The sequence below is a fragment of the Pavona decussata genome, unplaced genomic scaffold, assembly GCF_977016875.1.
Source record: "Pavona decussata unplaced genomic scaffold, jaPavDecu1.1 SCAFFOLD_202, whole genome shotgun sequence".
In the NCBI taxonomy this organism is placed as follows: domain Eukaryota; kingdom Metazoa; phylum Cnidaria; class Anthozoa; order Scleractinia; family Agariciidae; genus Pavona; species Pavona decussata.
Window position 1 is genome coordinate 723,260 of NW_028145610.1, and position 24,312 is coordinate 747,571.

Sequence of the window (24,312 nt, forward strand, 5' to 3'; positions counted from 1 at the left end):
ATAAAAATGTAGATAAATAAAAAATATACCAGTTACAGGTATTTCGGTATAGAGCTAATTGAAGAGTCCAAAACAATGCCGTGGAAACAAGTTACTTTGATCAAAAATGTTTTGTCTTTTGTGCACAGCTTTTTTTTTATATAGTGTATTTATTTATTTATTTATTTATTTATTTATTTATTTATTTATTTATTTATTTATTTATTTTATTTATTTTTTTTTTTTTATGGAAGGTCTTTTAGGCCTGGCCCCGGTTGTTGGAAAGTCGATTAACGCTAATCCCTGATTAAAAGTTAACCGAGGTTTGTATCTCGCTCGTTAAAAATGTTTTTAAAGGCTTTTTTTTTTTTTTTTTTTTTTTTTTTGGCTAAAGGCAAAGAAAATTCTGAGTCAAAACTGAAGGGGGAAAAAATATTTTGGAAAAAAATTAAAATCGAATCAAACTTCACGTTAACCCAGGATTAGCTAAATCGGAGCCCTGGAAATTCCGCAAACTCAAAGGAGGGAGACTGAAAACGAGCCGTGCGCCTCTGTTCCGGCCTGAACAGCGGATTTACAAAATGGCGGCTGTAAGCAGCAGTTTGCCAAAGTTGACAAATTTTTGGACGAATCACATCCGATGCTTTCATCTGTCCGCTCTTCTTTCGCATATAAGGATTCCTAAGCGTCCTGTTTGCATTGCTAATGATTACAATCCTATCCTAAACCAAGAATTCTTACCACGCTTTAACGAAATTCAACCTTCTCACGTGGCGCCAGCGATCGAGGAAGTAACTCAACAGTTTGAAAATGACTTTTTGGAGTTTGAGAAAAAATTAAAAGGTAAGTAAAACTTTTGAAAAAACGCCAATTTAATCTAATTTTGCGTTGTCTCGTTTTGACCTAAATCGGTTTCCTAGAACACTCACAAGAATTGATTTAGTTAAATGATCAATAATTCAAAACTTCAACCCAACCCCCCTCCCCACCCCCCTCCTTTACCGGTTCAAGTCGGGGGATTTGAAGTTTTGAAGATTGTGCAGTTCTGGAAAATATCCACACTCCCCCCATGGAAGGTTTTTTTTGTTTTGCACCCCACGTCCCCCAGGAAATTCCAGTTTAGCTTCATACTTTGCTTCTAAATTCTTGACTTTTAAGACCTCCCTCTCGCTGGGAATTTCTTCCATGGGGTGGGTATGGATTTTTCTGGAACTTGTCAAGTGTGAGGGCTGCTATCATTCATTGTGTTAACATCTGATTATGTACTAAAATTTTATAATTGCATTTTTTCTATATACTTTTTTCAGATTTTGATAATAACAAAACATTACTGGATAAACCTTGGACAGCAATATTTGAACCCCTAGAAAAGATAGGAAGTAAACTAAGTTATTCTTGGGGAGTGACCTCGCATCTGAATGGTGTTCGTAACAGTCAGGAGTTAAGAACTGCTTATGAAAAGGTAAGGATCATGTAAAATTAAAGTTCTAGACACTTCCTCTGGGAATTTAGGAGGGAGAATTTTGCACATATCACATTTCTTTCACATACATGTTTACCAGTCATAATTCGGTATTCAAATCCTAGTAGTATGCAGGATATGTTTTTTTTTATATTAGTTCAATGGCCTTGCAAAAGAGCTTGTACTCGTTACGCTAGAATAATAGCCCATTATTAGAAGTTCCACGGGAGACAATGCGCCCAACCAGCTTTATGGAACAGACTGGCAGCTGACCTGCGTGTTGTCACAACATGTGTTTAGGTCATCATTTTAATGTAATTCCTATTTATTATTAATTTTGATTTATTTTTCTTTTTTAGCTTTTTAATGAAGTGTAACCAGTTTTTGTACATCTGATATTGCATATATATACATATGTATATATATATTTTTTATTCAAAACAGTTCTTCCATTATTTTTGAGATCCTTTAGTAACAGATAAGTACCTTACAGTAATCGTGCACATATCTTGTATGATCTTCAAAGGATCCTCCTAAGATCTTTGTGAAATCCTAATTAACTCCTCTGAAAAGAACCTTTAAAATGTGCAAAAAAAATTAAGAATTCACATAAAGATCCATACCTTATAAAAGTGTTAATTTGGGAAGATCATAGAAGGTCATTCAAAATTTGGCAGTTTTCTTCAAGAGAGCATGAACTGTGCAGTAGTAGATAATAGGGCAGTTTGTGCCATATCATGTACCTGACTCATATGTTTTCTGATACCTAGGATTACTTCTTTCTTAGCTCATTGGTCTTAGACTGTTTAACTGGACCAATTATTCTGATTTGTTAAATATTAGGTGCAACCACTGGTTGTTAAATCATCTATGAAAGCAAAACAGAGTGTCCCTTTGTATGATGCCATCAGGGTAAGAAATAACTGTAAAGTACTGTTTCAACGAATCTTTGTAACCATTACAATATGATCATACATATGTCCCACTGTGTATAAATTAGCCACATATAAGAATGATTTGTAGTTGTTGCATAATGCCAATTTTTTGGTACACTATTTGTAACTAATAATATATCAGTCTACAAACTGGGACAGTTCTGGCTCTGCCTTTCAATTTTTCCTTAATAAGAAACTCAAAAAACTAAAATGAAAAAGAAGTTGCGCGTCTTTCAATAAATTGTTTTTATTCAGATTGAGTTGCACCAGTTTGGTTTAAAAGTTCATGGACTCATTCTTTTGAGTTGAGGCCTCAGGCCACAATATACATTTGTAAACATATGAGAACCAGACTATATGCCTGAAAGTAAGACTTGTTTGGAGAAAATTTGTTGATTCTTAAGCCAAATCTTGGTTTTGTTTTTGTTTTTTTGTTTTTTTGTTTTCACTGAGGCCTAATCACCTTTTAGTCTGAAATAGCAAACAAGCCCTGAGTTGGGATTTTTAATCAAGGGTATCAGGGTTCAATCATCTTGGGTTTCCCTATTTTACACTGCGTAAAATTGGGTACATACACTGTATACTTGTTAATGTGTCATGCCATCTAGGTTAATCATAACATCTTATAAATTGGTAATGTTTTGTTATTCTTTTCTTTCAACTCAAAAAGAAAGTTGACAAGAACCAGGCCAGCCTTGATGAAGGACAGCAACGTGTGGTAACAACATTTTTAAGAACAGCTAGAAATGGAGGTGTAGGATTGAAGGGAAAAGAAAAGGAACGATTTAATGCTCTTCAACTGAGGCTTTCAGAGCTAGGAAACAAATTCAGGTTAACATTAATAAAAAGCAGTTAGAAATATTTTCATAAATTACAAAATTTGTAATTTATGAAAATATCAATTTCTAACTGTATCAGGCTGGTATTATTTAATACCTTGTTATGATACATTTGTAGGCTGTGTACATTGTCTTGCTCTAGAGCTGTGTTCAATAAATATTATCGTCAACCAAAGTAATCACCCTAACCAATCACAGCAGGTGTGAGCAACCCAATGAACCAATCAGAACCCAAAGCAAGTTCATGTTTACAAATGACGCAGAGCTGAGTCAAAGCAATTGGAATTTAAACCCAAAAAATGTACGTACAATGTACGAAATTTTGAACCCAACCCTTCAAATAATACTTGTTAACAATAGTGATGATGATGATGATGATGATGATGATGATGATGATGATGATGATGGGATAACTGGCATTCCTTTAAAAAGTCTTAAATTGTGGGATACTGACATTCCATAGCATGTCTCCTTGTGCTAAAAAAGTTCAATCATACTTTTCTCTCTCCTCCTTAGCAATAATGTGTTGGATGCTACAAAATCCTTCTCAATGGTCTTGACTGATCCTAAGGATGTTGTAGGATTGCCAGACTCTCTTCTTCAGTTGACTGCCGAGGCAGCAGCGGCTGATAACAAGGCAAATCTGGAAGGAGCCAGGTTAATTCTTCTTACTTGTTTACTGTTACAATACACAAAATTATTAAAATTCTTATTTTCTCATACTCAAGTCAAGTCGGGTTGATTTACCTTGCAAATAACATAGAGAGATTTGGTCACTAATGCTAAACACACTGAAAAGAAAAGTGGTGAGGAAGCCTAAAAAGAAACTATAGGGCTTATAATATTGGGCTTCCTCATAAAATCTATAATTAAATAACAATAAAAATTAAATAAGACTTAATAATGTTATGAAGTTAGGAGGCACCGCTAACTGAAAATCCATATGTATAAGGAAATGGATAAGATTTTACATGGAAGAAATTACAAAATTAGAAGACTATGATAAATTACAATGGAGTGCACAAACACAAGACAATGTACCGCACCAGATGGTATCCATATTTTATGCAGGCATAAAAAGGTTATCTCAAAATCTTCATGTATATGTAGCTTCTGCTTCCGTAGTTTTTTTATTGGCATCATTTTTAATGCCTGGGTAAAATTGGTTGCACACCTCTGGTCCTGAAAGTGCAACACGTTTTACGGTGGATTGGGTTTTTGTGCTGCTCCAAGCGAAGTGAACAGGTAAGCATACTATTCAATTAAGAGAATGAGTTTGCTCTAACAAAATAAAGCTATCGTGACCGACTATAACTTGTCAACAATTTTGTGCTGTTTGCTTTCATGTTTGGGCACAGATATCCATGCCATTAACTACATGAATTCGTTAACGTTGGTAAATGCAGGGTACAATGTTTTGCCTTCAGCTGTTTCAGAAGAGAGAACTTATTCTGCTTCTTCTCTAAATTTGTTGTCAGGCAAATTACTGATCCCAAAGTAGGACCTTGGAAACTTACTTTAGATTTGCCTTGTTATGAACCTTTCATGAAATACAGGTAAGTTACTGATTGTGTCATCTCCAGACTCTTTACTTTCAACTTTTGCTTTTAGTTTCCCTCGTAAGCAAGTACGACAAGAAGAAATAGGCCTTCTCGCGGTTTTCAACGCCATTTTGACGAGCCACAGACAAACACATCTTGAAATGACGGTGTTTGTATGGAAATCCGATGTCAAGTAATTTTCATAAAACATCGCTTCTGAAAGGACGCTTTGTGGCACAGCTACATCCTCCAATTTTTCTTCTTAAAATCCTTTTCCTAGTGCCAAAAGTTTCCAGTTCATGAATTTTTCAGAAGCGATGTTTTATGAAAATTATTTGACATCGGATTTCCATAAAATGTTATTTCAAGACGTGTATGCCTACTCGTCAAAATGGCGTCAAAAACCGTGATATTAAAGGCCTATTTGTTATATAATTAAGACCTTGATCTTGGAGGTTCTAATGTAAACTTAACAAAAAAATTTCCGCTAAAGTTTAAACCCGTGTACTTAGTCCATGAAAGAATGATTTTTATCTTAACTTTTTGATTGTTTACTGTTGTTTTCTCTAAGTTTGGTCATTAAGGATCACCCACTCGATTAGTTTTATACTATTTGAATGCCCCAAACTCAGCATACAGACAACGTTTTGTTTGAAAAAAAAATTTGACTGAAAAATTCATCTATCAACTTTTTGTGGAGTTAATTTTTTGTTTTGTTTGTATTTTTTATAAATGTGTTATTATTCTGTTAGCTGTAAGTCTTAAATGTATATACTTGTGTGAGAGCTTGAAATAAACGTGTTAACTTGTAAAGTTAGTTGTCTTCTGTCATCTGTAGTATAGTCAATGGCAGCCTGGATCATACATGTAGCTGGTGGGATTGTTATTGTGAGGGCAAGCATGAAAGTTTATCCGTATAAAACAAGATTGAACCTCCAGGGGTATCCAACGGTTCTTTTTGATGAAATATCTGTTCGGAAAGACATTTCCCAGCTCAGAAATTCGGATTAAATTGTCAAGGAAAACTAGCGTTTCTCTAACAAAAGGCCACCGCAAACTTTCGCAACGCTGAAAAATTAATCCTTTCTGTTTTCTGTGGGACAGTGATTATGTCATCAAGAGTGCGAAAAAAAATTGCCAGCTAGCATTTTTGGAAAGCTAACAGCAACCTGTAAATCAACAAACTGTGTCAGCTTACACAAATTTGCCTTCAAAAGGGCCATAAACTGATGTGGGAGGAGTGTAGAAAACCATATTTTAACTATGTTGCTTTAATGTCTGTCGTTTGGTGTCGCTGAAGCTCGAACACTCCATTAGTGGGTCAACTGCCATAAATCTTTGGGTGCATCTCTTTCGGAAAATCCGAATCTGGATTTTTGATCCAAGATCATTCGGATCATGGTGTATCAAAAGAACAGACGAATCCACTCTGGGTAAGGATTCGTCGGTTCCTTTGATACACCATGATCCGACCGAGTGAGCTTGGATCAAAAATCCGGATTCGGATTTTCCCAAAGAAACGCACCCTTAAGATCAATGATCCAAGATCACTCGGATCATGCTGCATCAAAGGAACCGAGGTCAAGTTTTTTTCATAGAGAATTTTTCAGGCACAGTAGTAGTTAAACTATTCGGGCCTAGCGTGAAAATGGACATCCCATTACTCACTCGTCCGAGTTGAACACTGATTAATTTGTACAGACATATTTTAGGTTTTTTCTTAATATTTGCTTTCTTGACAGCGAAAATAGAGGTCTGCGTGAGAAAATGCACATGGCATTTATAACAAGAGCATCACAAGGAGCCAATGATAACTCGGAAATCATAGAGGAAATAAGACAATTAAGGTATGCGTTTTGAAAAGAAAATAGCATATAAAAAATGGCAAGAATAAGACAAAAAGTCAAGCACAGAATTATGTTAATTTTTAACCACGAGATTATCAGTTTGAGTTTTCTATTTAACAAATAGATTCCTTGTTGCCGTGCGTCTGTTCAGTAATAGATCACAGAAGACGACAAAATGTGGTAAGAACATCAGTGACACACTCGGCTACGCGTCGTGTGTCACTTTTCTGTTCTTATCACATTTTGACGTCATCTGTGACCAATAACTGAACAGACGCTCGGCAACATGGAATCTATTTGTTTTATATAATAAACAAGCAAAAGTTGTTAATGGTGACGTCATCTATGCGTCTGTCCTCCAATAGATCATAAGTGAGAACCAATCAAAACGCGTGTAGAATTCATCTTATTATACAACACTTGATAGTTTTTACTTCTTAGTTTAATGCATTTCTTAATAGCTTTCGCTTATCCCAGAAGAACCTTAAGACGATATAAACTAATAATAATCGGAGATAAGGGGAACTCGTTCGACGACACCTACTAATAAGTATTATCGACAATTATACAAGTGTGACACGAGTCAAAGCCTTGGCCAATGCGTGACTCTGCCCTTGCAAACAGACAAAATATTTTTCGGAAGGGGGGGGGGGGGTGGGGTGGGGAGGGAAGGGGGGCTAATTGGCAGTTCCGACACCAAAAACTTTTAAATTTTTTTCTGCATGAAAGACAGAAAGCAAACAAACGCGAATGCAACAAACAAACATACAACATGCACAAAGGTCAATAAATAACCTTCTTAGTTTGCAGGTGCTTTTAAAAGATGTGTTGAAATAACTAAGCGGGAAACGACCCACATTTTCAATCTTGCATCGTGTGCAGTGCTCTTGCAAACTGTCCCCGCTACAAAATAGAAATGAACCAATCAAAACGCGTTACTCATTATCCATGAGCCTTCAGTAGCAATCGTCTCCCGTATGAGGGAGCATGTCCCCGCAACATGCCCCTGCAACATGTCCCCTAGTGTGCGCCAAGCTTAAAGGTCCCTTATGTCCGAGGCACATGCATTTTAAGCCAGTAAATTATTTTGTGAACTTCATGTATTAGCTCATCATCATTCTGTGGTTATCACAGGCAAGAAAAAGCCAGCCTCCTGGGGTTTCAGAGCTATGCATTCTTGTCTCTGGATTCTAAAATGGCTGACAGCCCCTCAGAAGTGTGGAAAATGATCACGGACTTGCAAAGCAAAAGTAAAGGCGCAGCGGAATCAGAATTACACGCTCTACAGGTAAACAGTAGAAACAAACAACAAGTCATGGATTTTGCAGTAATTGAATAAAGCCACATTGTACACTTTCTGTTACATTAAAGAGGTAGTTTTGCACCAAAGGTCGTTGCTTTCTTAGCTTTTCTCATCTAGAGAAACAATTAACGTTATTGTAATTATTAGAAAACGTGGAATATGCTGGGGAAAAAGTTACAAATTAAAGTGAAGCGAATTCTTGTAATTTAGACGAGTTCCTGTCTATAACACTTGTTCGAGAAAGCAAGCGTTCGAAACAACCGGTATTAAATTACCGTAAACAGCGATAGATTTTTTTTCAGCCAATGACACAGGCATACGCGGTAGAAGAATTCTCCCAACGAAAGTCTAACCTAAGACCTTCGATTACTAGTTCGGATGCTCTACCACTGAGCTACAGGAGACCCGTAGGAGCTAAGGCCATTAAATTAGGTTCATGGAACAAACATTCTACATACTGCTAGGATTGGAATGTCGATGGGTGGCTTATGTGCATTGAAAGAAATGTGATGTGATGTTTTAAGCCTGGCGAATAAATGAGAGAGTTTGGAGATCATTGAGAGAGTATCATTGTTAATTTATTTTCGTTCCTTATTGTTTCCCAAGGCCTTTGCTCAAGAAAACGGTTTTATTGGAGACTTAAAACACTGGGACATACCATTCTGGTCACAAAAGCAAAGGAAGCATTTGTTCAGGTAGGGAAAGAAATTCAGTCCTTTTTCTTTACATTGTTTGGCTGCCTGATTATCTCAGTTTTTCCTTGTGCATGTTTATGCGGCACAGTTAAAGTTTAACATTTTGATTGATATTAATTTTATTTCAGTTTTACTGATGAGGATTTGAGACCATATTTTCCATTACCAAGGTTTGACTTCTTTTTTGTTTCTTTCCTTTTCCTGTTTTGTCTGACAAAGGGGTAAATGTAATTATAACCTGAGTATCAGGTTTTCGGGGCGGGGAAGGGGGGAGAGAAGAACTGGAAAAGACAGGCCTTGAAAAATGTAAGGCAAACGTTTTTCAAGTTCTCGCATATTTGTTTCTAAAATGTGCTAGAACAGATCTCGAGTTCCTCCTTTCAAGAATTCAGTTCTTTCCTCTCGTTGTTCTGGAATTATTTTGTAACTAAGGGAAGGTCGTCTTATTTCACCATTTTTAACAAAAAAAGGTATAAAACCTCAAGACACTTCCCCTTTAAGGTACTTCCGCAGCTTGGCAACTCGATCGTGTCATAGGTTTGCCGGGATATGTAAAAACAAAGGCGAGTGCTTCATTAGCTATTCCAAACAAGAGGCCATTTGCACCATGGCGTCATTTACTACCACTACCAGAATCCTTCAGTTTGTTGTTTTCTCTTGCAAATTAGGAATATTGTTATCCAAGCCTCACTGGTATTACAAAATTTTAATAAGAAAGGAAAAACGAAGAGGCTGATTCTGGTAGTTGTAGTAAAATAATGTCATAATGAAAATCGCCTTTAGAGTGTTTTCACTTGACGTCACAACGGCCATGTTGGTGTCCCAAGACAATGAAATGGCCGCCATGTTGGTGTCCCAAACTAAACCTCTGGGAATTGAACTCTTTTTTATGCAAATACTATCTTTTGTTTCAGTAAACCAATATGGCCAGTAGTCCCGTGAATGAAAACGCTCTATTGATGGTTTGCATATGACGTCATGCTGGCCATGTTGGTGTACAGGAACAATAAGATTTTTCTCCTCTGGGAGTTAAGTCCACTTTTATGCAAACTATGTGAACAAATATTCTTTTGTTTTGTACACCAACATGGCGGCAATGCAAATCACCTATTCAGCATTTGAAACCCGAAAACCCACAATAATGACAGTAAAATCTGAAAAAGCTCACCTGGTGTGTTTTGCTGTGTTTTTATGTCTTCTCGGAATTCTCAAAGCCGTTTTGAACGATTTATCTCTCAGTGGCTGGTCTGCATGTAATCTGCAACACAAAGAAAGACCTCTCAGGTTCTTACATCGAGGTAAACCCCAAATTCGACCCTTCATTTGAGGAGAGCTCTTCGAAACGCTGGCTAAGATTCGCTTGAAACTCAAGCTCACGCTTACCTTCTTTACTACATTCCATGAAGAATAATCATGGATTCTCTTTGTGCAATTCGTCCTCCTCGTGCAATTCGAAAAAGTTTGAGACACAAGACCTCGTTGATAACAAAGTTGAATTCAAATCCGGCGCCACTTTTGCCGGTCAAACCTACGCACGAGTGGTAAAATTTGCCCTACAGGGGGATTCCACGTGAAACTTTGGGGTCGCGACAAACCGCACACCTCCTCCCAGGAAAGTGCAGTTTTATGCCAGCGAACCGTAACAAGAAACGCCTCTTGAGAACACGAATTGACTTAACTTGAACTAATTCGCGGTTTTCCATCACAACTCGTAAATCCTGTGCAAGGTGTTCGAACTATCCAGGGTAACTGAATTGGTAGGAATGGCGTTCATGTTAAGAAAGAAAATGACACTTTTAGCATCTTGCATTCACGGATGCACGTAATATGCTAGCAGTCAGAATGAAGCGGACACGCCCACCTCTTTGCGTTAAACATCTTATATTTCAACACAGGAATAAATAATCATATATTCTTGTGTTGCATTAAATTGTTGCTCATTAAATGCAAGTATTTGATTGCAGATCAAAACCTCTAAGATCTTGATCTGGTGTTTCATCATCGGGTATCAAGATTCATCCACCTGACCTAAAAAAAAGGTTATTTATTGGCTGGTCACTTTATGAGTTATTAATGAATTGGAGAAAGTAATAGCTTGCAGAGTCTTATTCTAATCTATTATTTCACGTCCTCTCCGGGATGATCGCTGTAGACAACCTATAAATGCTTCTGATTTCAAATAACCCAGAAGGGAACTTTAGTCTTGAGTGCGAGTACGAAATTTCGTAAAAATACCGCACCGCATTTGTATTTTTATATGTATATATTTTTATTTTTGTTTCACGATCATATTGTAATGCGCAATTGAAAATTTATATTGATACTTGCGCAATATAAATTAATAAAATTATTATTATTATTATTATTATTATTATTATTATTATTATTATTATTATTATTATTATTATTTCAAATCTTCAAGTCAGTGTTCGTTGTTCAAATAACGGCATTGTCGCATCGGTCTTGTTTCTAAGGTTTCTTTACCTGCTGGTAAACAACAGGGAAGAGAAAGAGTTCTGGAGATGGTTGGGAGGGCGGGGGGGGGGGGGGAGGCGACGTAACTGGTTTGAATTTTGAAAGTCGTACTCGTGCTCCAAATTAAAGGTGTCTATTACGTATCATTCGTAAGATGTATTTTTTGGAGAACTTGGATTTTCTTTTTCCGAGGATTCCTTTGTCACTGACTGAACAAAATACACCTATCATGTATTCACCAGGCTTAGAATATAACATCACATTTCTTTCACATCCGTAGTCTGTTAGTCAGTCGTTAAAATACCGCACCGATCGTTGTTTTTGGGTTTTGTAGGGTTCTTGATGGACTTTTTAAACTGTCTTCCGAATTGTTTGGAATAACCATCAAGGTAGGAAAAAATGTTTCTTCTGATCCTCCTTGCGGAAAAAGATGGCGGTTGTACATTTTACCACAATACCTTGCGAACCTAACACAGCCAATAGGCACATGGAAAGCCATATTTTTAGCGAAATTCGTCCCTGTACTAACGACATTGTGTATTCAGGGTTTGACGTTTTTTGAACTGTTCTGTGCGTTTTTATGAGTGTTTTTAGGGATTTTGTACGCTAAGAATTATGGGTAAATGTACGAGTCGCCATCTTTTTCGGTACGGTAGATCGTTAACGTGTCATGTGACAGAGGAGGAAATCTAAGTACCCAAAGGTCAATGAGCTATAGAGATACAGTGGAACCTCTCCTTATCGACACCTCCCTATTACGGACAGTTCACTTGGTCCCTGAGAGACTGAAATCCATATAAAGCCTACTTCTCTAAAACGGATACCTCTATGATACGGACACTCATTCCTGTCCTCTTGGTGTCCGTAATAAAGAGGTTTGACTGTACTCGTGGCGAGCTGGGGCTTTTACTGTTTATATACGCGTCCTGCTTACTGCGGTATCACTGCCAGGATCAGCTTTGTACAGGACGTGTGTTTTCCTGAAAACAAAACTATAGTAACGTACCTGTTCTTTATTTTCATTTGCAAAAATAATTTATTTGCTTTATCATTTTTGTTGTTGTTGTTTTCTTTGTTTGCATTAGTAGAGGTACTGTACGTAACCAAAAATGGTACGGTGGAAGTGAATTCCCCCCCCCCCCCAGAAACTGTGAGAAGACTGGTGCGAGTAAGGGATTGTGGGATAGTTTTGGTAGATGGATGGACATGGCGGCGACCCTGGCGCCGACGAATAAGTGTATTTTGTGGCATTTTATCGGGGTAGCGTAGTTCTTGTTAAAAGGTTTCACCTTAAAGTGTATTTCCTATACAACTGACTGTCAAGAAATGCACTACTTATTGATCAGAGTAATTTTCAATTGTCTACGCAAACGATCTCATAATCCCTCGCTCGTACCAGTCTTTCGATAGTCTCTGGAGAGGGGACTGGAAAAACAAGTACTACTGGCTTTTCACTTGTTTGTCTCTTTCTTCTTTTGTTTTTAGTCGGCGGATGGAGACGCGGAAGTCTGGCACCCAGATGTCAGGTTTTTCAATATCATGAATGAAAATGGCAAGTGAAAGGATTTTTTTGATACAAGAATCGCGAAGCTCACTAAGAAACTACCCCAGTTGTTCTCAGATTTAATCTCCATTTACCAATTTTTTTAGATCTTATTTCGAGTGGTCGTTACAAAACCGTATCCCCTCTGTAGGCCGATATAAACTGTGGGGTTTTTTTTGTTGTTGTTGTTGTTGTTGTTGTTGTTGTTGTTTGTTTGCTTGCTTTGTTTTGTTTTTGTTTTTCTAATACCACAAATGACACTACGAAGGTAAATTACGGTAAATTTGCAACCATCTAATGAATAAGGTATGTCTTACGACAGACTGACGAAGTGTGATAAGCACACACCAAAAAAGACAGAAGGTGCATTTCCAGTGAAAAGCTAATAAATATTCAGATTGTTTGGTAGTTCCTTAATCAGGGTCTGTTAGTGCTGCTTCATATAAAATAGACCACTTCACTTACGAAGAAAGAGTCAAGCTACCTTTGGGGTCAAGGGTACGTTTGTTAAACCTGAGGTATCGTTTTTGGGGTTTTCGACTTTCGGAGCTTTATTACCATCCTCCTCAGCCGGCTCCTCCTCCCCTTGTAGGGAGTAGGGCGGAAGATCAACTCTCTTCATCGATCTCTATCCTGCGCAACAGTGGTGACCTCAGTCCAATATCTTAATCCCAATTCCTGTAATTCTTTCTCCTCTGTGCGCCCCTATGTTTCTTTTAGTCTCCCACTCTTTCTCTTAACTTCGGGTGCTCAGGTGAGGGCTATGCGTGGGAGCCCTTCTTCTCCTTTCATAACACATGGCCAATCCACCCCATCATCTTTTTTCAGACGAGCTCCGATTTTCTTTTCTTGTTACTCTCCTTGTTAGTTGTCACTTTTGACGGTCAATACATCTTGAAGATTCTTTGAAGGCGTTTATGTTTGGAAGGTGTTAAGCTTACTTTCATCAGCCTTGTTCGTGCACCATCTCTCGGGACTTTTAGTATCATGGAAAAGAAAGATCTCTCTCAATCTTTATCCTTCTTCAGGATTAGTAAGGTGTACATACCACCCTCAGTCACTCTGATTCATGCATTCACTTTCCTCTTGTCTTCTTGGCCACTGGCGTTGGCACAAGTGAGCCAGAAACAATCTTTGTTATCGTCCAGGTGAACCCCGAAACAAAAAATGTATTGAACATCAGTTACCTCACTGTCCGTTTCTTTTGTGTGTTTAGGAGATCACATAGCCTCGTTTTTCTTGGATCCGTACTCTCGGCCGGCAGAGAAGCGTGGTGGAGCGTGGATGGATCAATGTTTTGGTAATCCTATACTCTACTGAATAGTTCAATAACAATAACCAGTAAAGTGTATTTTCAACGGACGTGCAATGTGCAGACTGTAGGATTAGGGCGAGTGACCTGTTAAGGCTCCCAGTCTCGAGACACCGAGAAGTTTCAAGAGTCTTTTTGAATGAATGAATGAATGAATGAATGAACGAACGAACGAACGAACGAACGAACGAACGAACGAACGAACGGACGGAAGGACGGACGGACGGAAGGACGGACGGACGGACGGACGGACGGACGAACGAACTAATTAATTAATTAAGTATGACACGTATTCAAACATTAAACACAGACAAAGTGCCAATTCAGTCTCCATACGCTTCACTTTAAAAACTTGAAACTTTTTTAGTAAAAGACAAAATAATTTAGTAAACTCACAGTTTTTTGTTTTTTTCAAATGAGTTCAATAACCACACAAACAGTTCAAAAACCACACATCAGTTCAGTGACAGTAGACCTCAATTGTAAGAATAACTATAGGTGAAGTGTTTTTTTATTTTATTTGGACATATAGGAAGAGAAGAAGGGGACGGGGGGGGGGGGGAAAGGGGGTTTGGGTCAATGAAAGATTAAAAGTTCAATAACCACACCATCAGTTCAATAAACACACACCAGTTCAGTGACAGTAGACTTCAGTTGTAAGAACAACTATAGAAGGGGTGTTTTTTTTTAGTTCTTGCCACAAGTAGGAGGAGAGGGGTGAGGGCCTTACGGGGGCAAGGTCCATATTTAGGGCAGGCAGAAAGTAGGAATAAACGAAATAGAATCTATATATTCACATATAATGGTGACAGGCTTCCACGGACGCATTTAAAAATCCATTGACCATTTATCCATTGCTTGTCATTGTAATCATTTTTAGCACCAGCTGTCTAATTATGTAGCTACTTCTTGTACTTGGCTGCTCTTCCTGCTCTTCTGTCTTGCTTGTGCATCAGACCAATGGAGCAAAAACTGAAAAAACCCGAAGTGCAAACAAACGAACCAGCGGAAACCCCAGCGAACGAAGAACAGAGCGAGTGAACGGATAGCCGAATGACCGAGTTAACGACCAAACGGTCCATCGAACGCACACCGGCGAAAACGAGCGAACGAGAAACCGAGCGAACGAACCAGCGAAAGCAGATGAACAGCTGAACGACCGAGTGGACAGTTCCCCTGCCTCCAGTCATAAGCGTTTATAAGGATTGATTTCCTGATATTCTAATGCAAACTTAAAAGCGCTTAACTTTTCGGAACGAGTGAGAAGCGATGTAGCTTTAGTTCTAATTACTTTAATGTTAAGTAAATATTGAAAATCTTACGCACGTATTTTAGTGAGCTCACCAAAAAGAGAATCAACAAACAGCATAGATTGACAAAAGTTTTTTGTTTTTTTCAAATGAGTTCAATAACCACACAAACAGTTCAAAAACCACACATCAGTTCAGTGACAGTTTCTTGTTTTTTTCAAATGAGTTCAATAATCACACAAACAGTTCACGTTTGACCGCGGTTAAGATGTAGACATATAGGGTCCGTTATTAATAGACAGTTTAGACGGCATTTAACAAAACCACGTTCTAAGTCATTTTCAATTTTGCCAACAGTCATATCTAAACATTGTCTGCTGCTGACGGTTACAAGAAGGTTTGTATTCCAGACTAGAAAACTATTTATCTACATAAAATAAACCACTTATAAACAGATTTGGAGGCCCACGGATTGTCTTAAGCCGCAGCCTAAGTTAGACTCTGTTTAAATAACTGGCCCATACTTTCTTGACTTTGCCTCACACAGGCAAAAGCGAAGTGCTAAACAGACGTCCTGTGGCTTATCTGGTTTGTAACCAGTCTCCTCCGAGCGCAGATGGGACACCTTCTCTTATGACCTTCAGAGAAGTGGAGACACTTTTTCATGAGGTAAACAGTGGTTGAATTGAACGCATAATCTACTTGTACTGCTTGATCTCTGAGACTGTGTTTGTGTTCCATTTACATGTTTCGCTTCTTTCGCAGCAGTTACAGGCCCTTGGCTAAATGGTAAACAGCCTGACTTTTCAACAGGAAAGACTATATGCGAGAAACTACGGCATTTTATAATGCATTTTTAAGAGGCGGAAAAGAGAGAGACCCCAGGGGGAAAAGTTTATTGTGTTGTTGTATGGCAAGACCATGTACTCTACGGGTACCTCTCTTCTATCCTTTACCCAGCCCCGCTCCACCAATGTGTAAAACGTGGCAAAGCATTGAGACAACTTGGCAATACTACTATGTTTTACAGTATCCATCGCGCGATACAACATTTCTTTCAACTAAGATTTAGTTTATACCTCGTATTCATGGGGCCTAGAATACAATTCATGTTTCAGATAAGAACTGAATTTTCATTGTTTTACTTCCATGCTATTTGATTAACACTCAAAGGCGCAACTTGTGCAATTCTGCAACTTGCAATTGCAGAAAGCATGTTACAGGCAGTAACGTATCCCGCGACGCCACAAACAGTAAAAGGCTGGTCTACTTTATCTGCAATCCGTAACGCAGTTTTTCGTCGTGAGACAAATTGCGAAGGGGTGTGATTACACTGGCTCGCAATTTTCACCACAACTTGTCTCGCAACGGAAGACTGCGTTGTGAGTTGCATAAGAATTGCCTGCTGTAAAATCACCTTGAAGTATATATATTTTATTGTTCATGTTTGCTTTTTTGCGACGTGAAAGGAATGCAGCCAGTATATGTTTTGCCTAAGAACTGAACGTGACCGAAGTTTTCAACGAGTTCATATGCAAAAATAACGTGGAAATTTGATTGTATTTGGCACTCTGAAATGTAACTCAGTTTAACTTACGAAGCTTTGTTTGTGTTGTTTTGTTTTATATTTTCCTACAGTTTGGACATGGCCTTCAACACATGCTAACGACTGTACCTTACTCAGATGCCGCTGGAATTAGGAATGTAGAATGGGATGCCGTAAGTGATCTCCAGGGCACAGTTATTCTAAGCCCGATTAAACTAATCCTGGATTAACGTGAACTTTGATTCGAATTTAATGACTAATCATCGAAGATTCTTCCAAAGATTTTGTCTCTAAGTTTTGACTTTACACTTGTCTTTAAGCTTAAAAAAAAAGCTTTCAAAAACCGCTTTTAATGAGCGAGATGAAAACCTCGGTTAACTTTTAATCATGGATTAGCGTTAATGGGCTTTCGAACAACCGGGCCCAGTTAAGTAGACTACAAAAGTAATGACATCACAATAGTTAAGTTTGTGAAATTATGGGATCTGATGAGGTATTTGGAAAATATGGCAAAAGAAAAAAACAACGTCCACTCGGCGAGAAAGAACTCCTTGTTACTGAGGTATGGGCGTTTTTCTTTCCTGTTTTCTGCATACAAATTTCTCCGGCGATCTCTACTGAATTTTGAGCCTGATCTAAGCTTAGTGATGAAACCAGCACGACAGATTTGAGATTTTTACGTAGAAATGGTTACTTAAGTTGAGTTCACATATGTCAGTCCCGAAGGAACAACAAGGTTTTTTCGACACTCGTTCTAAATACTGCATTAAATCTCATAATTTCACGATTTTAAGTTTTAGACGTCACAATTTACAGCCTACTTTACCACTCCATCAAGGCCTCAACCGCTTTTCCTGGGCTTTTCCTAGGGTGTTACGTAACTTACGTTTTACTAAATTATGATATATAACTTAATTAAAAAGTACCAGCAAAAAGGAAGGGAATTTGGCGATTAGCAAATGGCCACGCTACAGTCTTTTTATGAAATTTGAATACTTGGAAGGATTCGTTTCAAAATCTTTGCAAAAATGCAAGGTCGTGCTCTCGGCTTGCCCTTAGCAACTTTTCCCAAACACTTCTTTTTAAGTTCAAAGAATTCAAAGCCTTCATAAAATTCGCTTATTTCTCTTATTTTGTCATTGTCTTGACATTTCTGGTTGTGTACTTTGTACAGAACCTAACTGTCCTTCAGTAACAGGTGAACTCTGAAGTTCAAATGTCAGCCAATGCTTCCCTTCTCTTTGGTTTGTACTTTCTTAGCAGTTGTCTTTAGCGAGCTCAAGAGGTGATGGGATGACTTTTGCTTAAAACAAAATTTCCAAGCATTTTGAAAATTCTGCAGTTTCAATCGCTACGAAATTTCGTTGTCCTTTGCGAAAGTTTCGTTAGAAAGTGCGTCAGTAACTTTGCGAAGGTTTGTAAAAAATTCACTTTATAGTCAACGGAAAGCAGTGTGAAACTTTGCTCTTGCAGTGTACTTCTGGGTGTAATAGGTTGCGCAAAAAAAAACATGATCTTATTTTTTAGAATTACAACACTATAGTGAGCTTTATTGAACGTTCATAACTTCTCTCTTTATTTATGTACCTGCTGATGACTATAGGTTGAATTTCCATCGCAATTCATGGAAAACTGGCTGTACGATAAAACCACGATGAATTTGGTTAGCGGCCATTACCGCACTGGCGAGAGTCTTCCAGATGAACTTTTTCAACAAGTTTGCAAAGGTAGGTTTGATACTGGAAGAAGTTTGTATGGGAAAAGCGCAGTTCCTCCTTTTTGTGCGCTTCAGGGGACAGTTGCTTCAAGCTACAGAAACTCAGTTAAACTCCAGCCCTGTGAGCCCCATGTGGTCTGAATGCGACTTTAAAGGGGCAGTGTCACGTACCAGTTTTTAGCGTGCCCTTGAATAGCGTAAAAACATATTTGTGTCGATGGAAATGTTAAAATAATGGTTCAGTGTTGTTAACAAATGCCCTACAAGTATACATAAGCTAGTATTTGTTATCTTTTGCTGCGGATGGCTTGGATGGTAATGGATTACAACTTGAAAAAATTGGCCAATTTGTTCAAGTTCTTCCTGTGTATTTTTGAGATATTGCTGAAAACAGGTTTATTGTTTGTTCTTCTTTGAAGAAATCAGTTGATATGTTCCTCCCGGTGCTCTACGAACAATTTCATGTTAGAGAAAAAGTTAGACGTTAAAAATTTGAGTAATTTTGGTCAAAAAACAGCAAAATCTCCGTGACAGTGTTCCTTTAACTATAGCGTGTAGTACTACTGGTTACCGATGGACGGTGCTGTTTCTTTTGTAGCGCGAAGGTTTATGGCTGGTTCACAGATGTTACGTCAGTTGCACTTTGGGGCTCTTGACATGGAACTACATACGAGGTAAGGCCATTTAATGTTTAACCTTTTAACCTCCGATATCTACATGCAAATTCTCCGTACATACTGTTCTCATTACATTTCATCTACGGTGATCGTTTCCTGTATTCTCATGACTTGCAGTTTTGATCGAGTCGTAATAATCATATAATCATCAGGCCATGCCGCCCCTAAAGTGATTCATTTGAAAGCTGTTGAGCAGAACGTTTATGTGATACTGTTTTTCTTGTCTCACACACTACGTTTGAGCTGTGTGTGGTCACGGAAAGTCCGTAAGGCGAACTACATACAGCTCTTTCGTTTTTAATTACTTAAACTGAAAGACTTTTTGCGATGAGCAACCCCCTCACCAATTTTTAGCCAGTTTTTTAATTACTTAAACTCAGTATCATTTTTAATATTTATTTATACATTGTAATTGTCACTGAAAAACCCCTATGGGGAGTCTCAATAAAGTATTGTATTGTATTGTATTGTATTGTATTGTATTGTATTGTATTGTATTTTATTGTATTGTATTGTATTGTATTGTATTGTATTGTATTGTATTGTATTGTATTGTCTCTTTCCATTAATGGAATACCTCCGCGACAAGACCGCGAGGTCGAAAGGGGTACCTTTTTCAGGATGGAGGTATAAAAAATAGTAGGATTTCACAAGCTGCAGTCTTAAAGGGTAGGAAAAACTGTCATTTGGGTATTTAAAAGGGCCTTTCAAAATATCTTGAACAGACCCAACGAAAAAAGATAGATTGTTTCTACAGGGGGTATGTGAAAGGGGTACCATTTCGTATGAAAGGTATATGAAAGGGTCACCTTTCCTGTCAAAAATGGTATATAAAAGGCTAAGGGTTGGAACCTCGGGGAGGAGCCTTCCTGTATGAGAAGGTATCACACCACAATCATGACAAATAACGCAATGAACTAATAATCATAGCACGGGACAAAAGCATGCTACTCGTTGAAAAACGTACGAAAACATGGAACCGGTGCCGATCGTGGGAAAACACGTGCCGATGCAAAGCGTCGTAAAATATAGAACCGATGTCAAGAGGGGTGAACCTTGGAACTGGTACCAAGCGCTGCATGGAATTTTCACATCACATCAGGCAACAGTGTTTGTTGGCTTTGCTGTTGTTGGGAAAGCACGTGCAACGTACTGACAGTATGTATTGAAAGCACTAAAAAACAGAAGAAATAAACTCACTGGGCCAGTTATTTAAACAGAGTCTAACTTAGGCTGCGGCTTAAGACAATCATTGTGCCTCCAAGTCTGTTAATAAGTGGTTTATTTTAAGTAGATAAATAATTTTCTAGTCTGGGATGCAAATCTTCTTGTTACCGTCAGCAGCAGACAATGTTTAGATATGACTGTTGGCAAAATTGAAAATGGCTTAGAACGTGGTTTTGTTAAACACCGTCTAAACTGTCTTTTAAGAACTGACTCACTTTATTTGCTTCCAACAATCTTTGAAAAAGTGCCTTATGTAGGTAATTCCAACTAAGAGTTTATTCAAAAGAGCAATCTTTTAGCATTATCTTGCTCAATATTGAGATCTGCCTTACACATGTTATAATACTTTCTTATCTTTTGGTTTTCTCGTTTCCTCTCTCGTGTAAGTTTTCTCTCTTATCTCAAAAACTGTTATTAACCCAAAGGGCACATAATTAGTTTACCTATATATTTTTGCCCTTCTCCATTTCATCCTGTAGTTCTTAGTCTTGTAGTCTTGTAATCGTTGTAATTATTATATGATGGAGAAATGGAGGGAAAATTAAAAAAATAAATAAAATAAATGTTAGGTGAGGACTCGACTTCCCTAATTTTGGGCTCTAGCCTTACCGTTCCATTTTAACTACAGCTCAGAACCTTGGCGCGTTGTTCAAGGCAGAATTTCCAGTGAATACACGGCACTTAAACCACTTGAAGAGGACAGGTTCCCATGCTCGTTTTTACACATCTTCTCTTCTGGATATGCTGCTGGGTATTACTCTTACAAATGGGCTGAAGTAAGTTTTGCACTAAAATTTCTTTGCCTCATGATACATGCGGGACTTTAAAATGTCCCGCGATTTAGAAGTGCATGTAAACAGGTATCTACACGAACCCTTTTTTTTTGGAGGGGGTAGGGGTGGGGATCTTGTTTTGATTTTTTGTTTTTTGTTTGTTTTTTGTTGGCTTTGTTGTTTGGTTGCAATGGATGGTTGGTTTATTTATGGAGCATGATCTAATTATCGCTCTTCACTCTGAAGACCTTTGGCTTGTTAGATTACTTCCCAAACACCCATGGAATTAGTCAGTAATTCACTCGATCACACACTCATCCATCCATCCATCCATTCATTCATTCATTCAGCCAGTCAGTCAGTTATGCATTGAAGTCGATCATCCATTAATCCATCCATCAGCTATCTACCATACATCTTTTCATATATTTTCCTATTGCAAAAACAGAACTAATGGAGACAGGTTGCAACTTGTAGTCGTCACTCCTTTATAACGCCCTTCATAGCATTTTGTTTTTCTCCATGGCTTTAGTTAATGTCCGCTGATGCTTTCAGTGCCTTTGAGGAAGTCGGTCTAAACAACAGAAGCGCATTAGGTGAAGTGGGAAGAAGGTAGGTGACAGTAAAATTAGCGTAATATTTTTAAACAGCCGAGTTCATGAATATATTTGCCATGATACATTTAGCAAAAATGTGAATTTAATTTGGCCTGCAAGTTGCCGAGAATGAGTAGTTTAAATTCCTAAAGTATTGTCATAAAGTGTCTGACTAGATTTCGACATAATCGACAATGTTTAAAATGAGAGGCCATGCCCTACCATTGCTATGGTAATAGTTGTTGCTTGGAAACCGATGAGAAAATTAATTTTGATCATATGTTAAAATGATGACGTAGTATGAAGGAGATCGAAGTTTATCTTCTATGCGAGATTGTAATTTCAAAACTTCCACCCTAAGTCCAGAAAAACTGCTGCGAGCCTCCTTCGGAAGAGGGGTCGGGGAGCCTGGGAATGAGGTTGGTATCCCTGTTACAAGGCTCCAAATATTATATCCGCGAATTGATTGGTCACGTGGATCTTCAAAGAGAGGTTACAAAATAGAATCATAGTTAGTGGAAGCTATCATAGAATAGAATACTTTTTAGGTCGTTTTGTGAAAGGTGGTCACTTACAGTAATCTTGAATGAAAACAGATTCAAACCATATGTCGTGCTAGTAGTTTCTTGCGACAGTTTTTTGTTTTTATTTAGCTAATAAAAACAATCTAACGTACCCTCAAACTCCACAGGTTCCGCGATACTGTGCTGGCCAGCGGTGGTGCGCGTCACCCACGTGACGTTTTCCAGGACTTTCGCGGGCGACCTCCGTCCTCGGATGCATTGCTCAAAAGTTACGGGCTTCAGTGAAGCAGGCAGTCACGCACGCCGTCCCGCTGGTTGAAGTGAAAAAAAAATCCCCCAAGAAACTCTAATGACCCGAATGGGACCTATCGCCAACTTAGTCAACAATTCTTTAAGTCGAATTTTTTTTTACCACTGGTTTGACATACCTGCAGTACCGTTTAAAGGGCCACCGACAACCACAAGTCTTTGCTGGCGAGCCAGTCATTGGGGCCATTTTCTGTAATACAGAAAAATACTTGTACATCGTCATGTTTTGAAGGCCCAGTAGCTGCAAACTTAGTAAATAGTTTCCTTAATATTTAAATATTTAATGGTCGTCGTTATTTGAGTGTTCTGTTCGTGTTTAAAGCGAATACAAACGCATCCGCGGTGTCTTCCACTTTTTGGCTACGAGTGGTCAAAAAACCAGCGGACGATACAACTTTCTAAACCTATGCTTATTCTATTTCGAATAGCGGACCAAAACAATCACACTGACCAAATTTTTTGCGATGATTATAAATTCATCGCAACGCACCACTGCAGCTTGAATGAACTTGTGAAGTTTCCCCGACATCACTGCTGCTTCTACGAGCTATGGAAAGCTATGGCGGTTCACAGGCCGTTCTTGACAATCACTTTCGACACTATCCGCTGTGAAATCTACAAAAAAGTTTTGCCATCATCTCGTTCCTCTCACACGTGTTTCAGACACTGGGGAGTTTAAGAAACGAGGACGGCAGCGATAACGAGAACGTCATTAAAAAATATAACTTCTCGTTTTTGTAATTCTTTCGCAATCATTTAAATTTGTTTAACTTGGAAAATGCTAGCGAACTCTCCAGGAACTAAATTAGTATGAACGACGTCAAAGTAAGGAAAAATAAAGAAGATTTTGCGTCATACGCTCCCGTTCTCAAGAAAACCTAAAATTTGGTCATTTCACGTTGTTGTTTTGCAGAGGACGGTAAAGAAATGTACCAAAATGTAAAACGCACGCGCAGAGCGATTGTTTTGTGGCGTTCTCGTTACCCTTGCCGTCCTCGTTTCTTAAACTCCCTACTTTGACACGTGAGCGGACCGGACGACCTCAGTTGTCGGATAATAACACCAAAGGCGTGCAAAGGACACTGGTTGTCGGTGACCTTTTGAACTGTCTTTGAAAGTGTGATAAATTAAAAAAGCAGTTCTTTTCCCGTAGAACCATTTTTTTGTCTGAACATGGCTCACCGTTGATCTAAATAGACGTCTGTTGATAAAAGTGTTAATTGCCAATCAAATAAAAGTTGCAGAGAAGAAATTCGCTATTGTTCTCTTTATTTTGCAAGTTGACTATAAAAATAAGCGAAAAAACGGAACGACGTTTCGGTGTCATCCTGGCACCATTATCAAGTGAAGAATGCAACAGAAAAAATAATAATTTATACATAAAGTAAAGGTGTGAAATAGAATAAATTAAATTAAGACTAAATGTAACTGTCTGGTGTTCATTCAGAAGCAAGCAACTTCACCATCCTAAAGAAATGTCAGGGAAAGCTTGATTGCTTAATCTTTGAAATGCTTTGGATCTGCAAGAAGAAACCGAGTCTAAAAACCCAGTCAGACTCCATTCGCGCGAAACTTTTTGTCTAACGGACATAATTCTCATTTTATAACACCTTCTGAATGAACAGCGGACAGTTACTTTTAAGGCTGGTTTCCATATGATCGCAGATCGCAATAAGGTCTGCGATCATATGGAAACTACTTCTGCGATCCTGCGATCGTGATCGCAGACGATCGCAGAAGATAGAACCATGTTCTATCTAAA

At 38.3% G+C, this 24,312-nt stretch overlaps 1 protein-coding gene across 1 annotated transcript; it reads left to right on the forward strand.

Annotated features, from left to right (window-relative positions):
- The first annotated feature begins 545 nt into the window (after window positions 1–545).
- LOC146460997 (uncharacterized) lies at window positions 546–22,827 on the forward strand. Its single transcript, XM_085087450.1, has 20 exons — window positions 546–822; window positions 1,287–1,441; window positions 2,285–2,353; window positions 3,047–3,207; window positions 3,732–3,872; window positions 4,694–4,771; window positions 6,499–6,603; window positions 7,738–7,891; window positions 8,513–8,601; window positions 8,730–8,771; window positions 11,411–11,465; window positions 12,562–12,628; window positions 13,836–13,919; window positions 15,729–15,850; window positions 16,820–16,900; window positions 18,331–18,454; window positions 19,043–19,118; window positions 20,977–21,124; window positions 21,654–21,733; window positions 22,409–22,827. Exons 1-20 carry the CDS (start codon window positions 561–563, stop codon window positions 22,524–22,526), a joined length of 2,211 nt encoding a protein of 736 aa, XP_084943576.1. The 5' UTR covers window positions 546–560; the 3' UTR covers window positions 22,527–22,827.
- Window positions 22,828–24,312: the final 1,485 nt, after the last annotated feature.